The sequence below is a fragment of the Plasmopara halstedii genome (assembly GCF_900000015.1).
Source record: "Plasmopara halstedii genome assembly, contig: Scaffold_2956, whole genome shotgun sequence".
Lineage (NCBI taxonomy): Eukaryota > Oomycota > Peronosporomycetes > Peronosporales > Peronosporaceae > Plasmopara > Plasmopara halstedii.
This window is the reverse complement of record NW_020189861.1, coordinates 143,148-148,969: the sequence shown is the minus strand read 5'-3', so window position 1 is coordinate 148,969 and position 5,822 is coordinate 143,148. Positions and strand designations below refer to the sequence as shown.

The 5,822-nt window shown below is 44.2% G+C and overlaps 1 protein-coding gene across 1 annotated transcript; it reads right to left on the bottom strand.

Moving 5' to 3' along the window:
- Positions 1 to 4,089: 4,089 nt before the first annotated feature.
- On the bottom strand, positions 4,090 to 4,389 carry PHALS_06137 (uncharacterized protein; the record flags this gene model as incomplete). Its single annotated transcript, XM_024719372.1, has 2 exons — positions 4,090 to 4,121; positions 4,185 to 4,389. 2 exons carry the CDS (start codon positions 4,387 to 4,389, stop codon positions 4,090 to 4,092), a joined length of 237 nt encoding a protein of 78 aa, XP_024584677.1.
- Positions 4,390 to 5,822: the final 1,433 nt, after the last annotated feature.

The window sequence follows — 5,822 nt, the reverse complement described above, 5'->3', positions numbered from 1 at the left end:
GATTTCTCTTCAGGTGACAGATTTTGATACTCCTCCCATCTACTCTTATGATTCAGACAATGGTGCTGCGTATAATCGTCAGTTCTGAAAGGCGGGCCTTCAAGTGACCACGATGTTGACGATTTCTTGGCAGCACCTTCACGACCAAAGCATATAGAGAACTGGCAGCGAAGGGCGACGACCTGGAACGACTGCGGGTCACGAGCGGTGATCGAGAGACCGTGTTGCAAGATATATTTCGTCTGAAACGGAGTCTTACGGGCACCAGCTTTACAAGGGAGCTTTGCTGCGGGCTCAGACATCTTGATGGATGCACAAAAAAAACAAATCAGCACGGAAGTGACTACCTAGTATGGCGAAACGGCGTGACGGAGATCAGAATGATTTATTTATTTTTTTAGAAAACGGAGCATTTAAAAAAACCAAATACGGAATATACGGATTCTATTTATAGATTGCCGTACTTAGAGAGGCCTGGCTATATGGCATAGTCAGTACCAGAGTCGAAACTGAGCTCGTTATCCGCCAGAAACGAATCTGTCTCCGAGGACACAAAAAGAGCGCTTAATGTGAGCGGTGATTAGCTATTCTCTAGCATCAAACGGGCGTTCTCTTTTTTTATCGCAGGATTACCACGACGTGGTGACGAGAGTCCCAGCTCGTGATTAATTCCAAATAGAGGAGCGCATCATGAAATTGACTTGGTACCCAAAACCAAATACCGCGCTGCTCGACAATGGCCTTTCCAAGGGAACAGTGTGACGAAATTGATGTCCTTTCGGTGCGAGCACGATACAGTTTTAAAACATTGTTAATTCCTTTATCGGTGCCTGAGAAAAAAGGAGAAATGATGGGTAGCGGGCAGCATGGCCGGACGTGTTGTGTCTAGCGTATTTGATTATTTGATGGATATCCATAAGTGTTTATGTGAAATAGTGACATCCTTCTCAATGCAGTGAGTTGTCCGATCAAAATGACTGAGTATGCTTGGTGTGCCACGCGATCTATCCAAAATATCAGCGACCTTTGAACGTGTAGTGGCGCTGCTCTCCACCGCATCGTGCTAAATCAACAATCACGTCTGATAATATACTCGCCATAGAAGTCGGATGTTGAGGATCACAGTAAACATCTAAGACCGCCTCTCAAATGTATAGGCTAAAAAAAACTGCGCCATCATATACAAGTGTGCTTTTGGCGCCAACGAACTCCCATCATTAATTTCGTTCACCGGGATGAAGGTCAAATGACATTTTGATGAAGTTGTCCGGAGACAGATATCATTGTAGACTGTCTAGTTTTTATCTGATTGCTCTAATACAGAGCAAACTATGCCGTCAAGCACGAATTCTTGCCCTTTACCGTATCAAAAGATATAAATTGGTATTGTTAGCTACGAAACGGAGGGCCTTTAAAGCTTAAATTCAGCCTCGTGCGTCCTCCACTTTAATTTTTTCCTAATCCCAACCGGCTATTCCTCATTGTCTGTAAAGCTTCAGTATTTTGTAAAAGGCTATGCTTTCCTTCAAGCCAATGGTCATGGTCATGCGTTGGCGTGTAAGCCACGCTAGCTGAAAGGTTCTGAAAAGTGCTATCTACTTCGTGACAGGAAAGAACTTGCAGTGAGGGATGGTCTCGTTGAGTTGAGGCTATACCTGCATGGTTCTTTGCCGTTTGTGATATACAAAGATCAGGCGTCGTGTGGGCATAGCATCATCATCGCAACATCTCTTACAGAGGATGTCGAGGAGAATTAAGGGTCAATTCGGCCTAATGTGGTTGCGGATGTGTTTTTGCGCCGCCATACTCTGAATTGCCGCATGTCGTAACGGTGTTGTTATCAATTAGAAGTCATCGCGTACAGCGTATGGGTCAGACGCGTCATGTATTTTGCGCTGCCAAAGAATCTAGAATGGAAGAAGTTGATTACAGAATGTCGCTTCCTTTATTACTCAGCATTACCCTAAAGCTTGCTTTTAGTGCAGCACTGTCCCACATGACATTCGGCGTGTAGTGTACCTCATAAAGAGAACCTCAGGTATAGGACACTGCACTCTTTATAATGGTAGCCTTACATGATTGTGTAAACGGTAAGCCCATATGTCTGGCGTGAGAAACGTGCCAACGGGTAAAAACTTCGCCAAATGCGTTCGCGTCCTTGGCCTGCCTGCCTGTTCTGAAAGAGTGCTGGCACTCCATTTGTATGAGCTCCATTTTCGGTCTGTGAGAAAACTCGTTCGTTCAAGTGGTAATTTGGAGCCGTAGCAAGATGGTTCATTTTGCTGCTACCGTAGATAGTGTAATCAGTTAGGTACAGCCAAACAATTCTCCAACAAATTGTTTCGCCAACATGGGTTTCTGGTAGCCATTGTATTGGAGAACTTACCATAATATAAGGATATCTTAACGCTTTGGCACAGACCGAACCCAACAAGCTCAATTCTTATGCATAGAGAAGTTTAGTAACCCATCGTGAAATTCATAAGGATGCACCGCCCGCTCCTAATGCGTTTGAGCCTAGTCGTTTGCAGGCGCAGGAGTACCTCCGGCATTCGCAGACTGAAGCAGTATAGTATCAATCTATCCGAAGTCTCCCGCCTAGCCGCGGTGTACCCTTGACACGCCTATGCATACGAGCACACATCTTTAACAAGAAGCAAATCGAGTGTCCAAAAATTGCTCAGTGAGCGCTTTCTGAACCAACAGATCACCAGTCATCAGGACTGTGCACCAATTAAAAACGTAATCTCCGTGAGAAATTACCCTGAGTACTGCATGCTGGTAAAAGAGCAGTCGTGTATCGTGTTCTTTGCGCGTTGTGCAAAAGGAGCATCATATCATCTGGAAAATGCGTAGCGTTGCGCAGCCCCAACTGGTCGCCTGGAATTTTTGATAGAGAGTAGACCAAATAATGAGCTGCAATGGCGCCTGGGCAATTAGTTTTAGCTAAGTGCTGTAATGGGAGAGACATTTTTCACTAAATATATTGGATACACAAGAGGTGGACTACTTTCATGCGGTATGTGATAGCGCATTGAATGGATGATACCGGTGTCTGGTGAAATGAAATGAACGCCTTTAACCCGCAAGCTCAGGATATGAGGAGGTTCTACTTAGGTAATTCTAGCGCATCAGCGACGCTTAATTATCCATCGATTAAGCTATTTAGGTCATATCGCGGTTATGCACAGTCCGAAATCGACGATAAAGCCATTCTTCCTTGTGCAGAGAACGGGGAATCGTATTTGGAGAATCGCATTGAATACTTGCGAGTGGTGCTGGAGTGTGTGTATATGTTTGAATAATTTATTCACCAATATAGATAAGTATGACTTTGGTGCCGACAAAATAGCCTTTCTGAGTTGCTTCAGTGAATGTATCACCTACCGGTAGACCTCGCGAAAGCGTTGCTGGTAGGCCGGTGGTGCAGATGGAATCGATGTAGTGGCTAATATTCTAAGCCAATGAAGAAAGCATCGTGTGCTTCATAGTCTCACTTCTTCAAATTACTAAGGCCAATTTACGGCGTCTGTACGCTCTGGCTTTTACCATAGACCATGTTTCCTAGAGCAGATGTTTAAAACTATATACAAGCTAATGCGTTTATATCTTGGCAGACGATAACCAGCAGAGAAGAGTATCAAGTTAAGGTTAAGAGGTCACTTGCAATGAGGTATTATTGTGTCATGTTCACGATACCCGCTAAGCTCTACGCCATTTTTGATTTTAACAGAATGCATCATTGCGCACGATGCCTTGGCGCCACATTTCGCTCAAAAAATGGCAAGATAGCAATCTTTCCATACCGATTCGAAAGGCCGAGACTTTTCAGCTTAATCATTGACGATCAAACATTCACGTCACGTGGAGGTCATATGATGTGACAATGACAGCATCACGCATTAATGATGCTATTCGTGCTGCAACTTAGTTTGTGCTAACGGAAGATTTTGGGACAAGGAGCACTTATATATCAATTTGTATAGCTGTTAGAGAAGGCATTTTATCATCACCTTCTTTTTCAGTTCGTATTCAAATTTAATTTACTAGATACCCAACGCCGTAATTTTTGTCATGATTTATTTGCAATTACAGAATTAAGATGAGGTTCGTGATACTCCCTAGAAATGCAAGTATACAAACTGTTCGGTGGGCACAAAAAATAGGCGACCAAAACAAAACACGTTCACGTGGAAAGGCTTTAGCAAGGTTGTGGGCCTTAGATAAGTGCTGACAACCCGTCAGTAAAAATTTGTTTACTGGCTTTATTGGAGTGATTTGAGTAATACTGAGATAATAGTCTTGATCAACGAATCTCACGTTACGGCTATCAACGTCACCATTACCGGTAGATGGCCAGTCTATTTCGACAAAGTATATTACCAACATCGCTGTTTTTGGCAATCTCCCCCTGAATCAAGACCTTCACTTGAAGCAAAGTGTCAGCAACGTGCTTTTCATTTACCAAATCATCTACGGAACCTGTATTGAAACAGAACATGTTAATCACGTAGTGAGCGATTCTTTTCACAACGCATTCATAAGGCGAACGCGGAGCTGGAGAGAAATATTCGTACTCATTGAATTTGTGTAGCTCATTCCTTATATGATATCTTTGAATGTCCCAATTATCTTTGCGTCATATTGCATTGCCACCTTTACAAAGTATTTTCGGCCTTAGCGAGTAAAGAAATTACTGATATTGATCGAATTGTTGTCATCTGTCCTGCTAGCCTATGTAGCAAAATTAAAGCTTTGAAATACCTTTATTCTATAACAACCTTTATGAAAACCATGAGGAAAAATTAGCACTCTCGCCATATAAAGCATATTTTGCTCACACGAAAGAGAGGAATGCGATATTTTTAACCCTCCCCAGAATAAACGCAAACGTATCTCTGGGTTTACTCAACATACACTGCGATAACACACGAGCCACCCACACATTGGGTGATGCGCTGAAGATGTATCGACATCTCAGCCAATTGCTGTGACTGAGCAACCCTTTACTCCAGAGAAAGGACAGGAGTATTCAAGGCTTAGGGGCCTCGAGTGGGGGGGAAATTCTATTGTTTTGATAAGGCTTCATTTGTACGGTAAACATTGTGTAGTCATTGGAGAAGGAGGAGATGATGTGTTGAAGTGGCGCCGCGTAATAAGAGCTGGACGAGCAAACTGACTCGACGATTGATGACTGGGATCCGCAAATCATGTATGGCAAGATCTAATTGGGTGATAATGAAGTGAGTGCTGGATGTGACTAAATCAATTCCAAAACTCCTTCCCGCGACTATTCATCTTGTCGGGGCGTCGCAGGGCGAAGATCAAGGGCGGCTACTGCAGAGGAACAGGGAACAAGAAGGGCGCACAGGAATGTAGTTACAGACATGTAGGAAGGGTAGATTGTGTAGCTGCTAACTAATTCACTTCGGCATTTGCCTTCCACTACTCAACACGTTAACAGCCGCACAAGACTTCTAAGCTACAAGACGCCGCCTTGATGTCGATGAAAAAGGCTAAAGTCCTCCTGGAAAGCGACAACTACTTCCAGTGGGAGTTTGCCATGCGCATGACGCTGGCGAGGAAGGGACTGCTGGATCATGTGCAGACGTTGAAGCAGGAAGCAGAGATGACGGCGGCGTGGTTGCTGAACGACATGAAGGCGCTTGGTTGAATCGCCCGGGGCGTGTCGTTGGAGCACCGGACAAAAATTCGCTCGGCGACCTCGGCAGTTCAAGCATGAAGAACTCTTCGGGAGTATTACAACCGGACCACGATGCACACCCGTGTGATGATGACTCGCCGACTCCATGAGTTCAAAT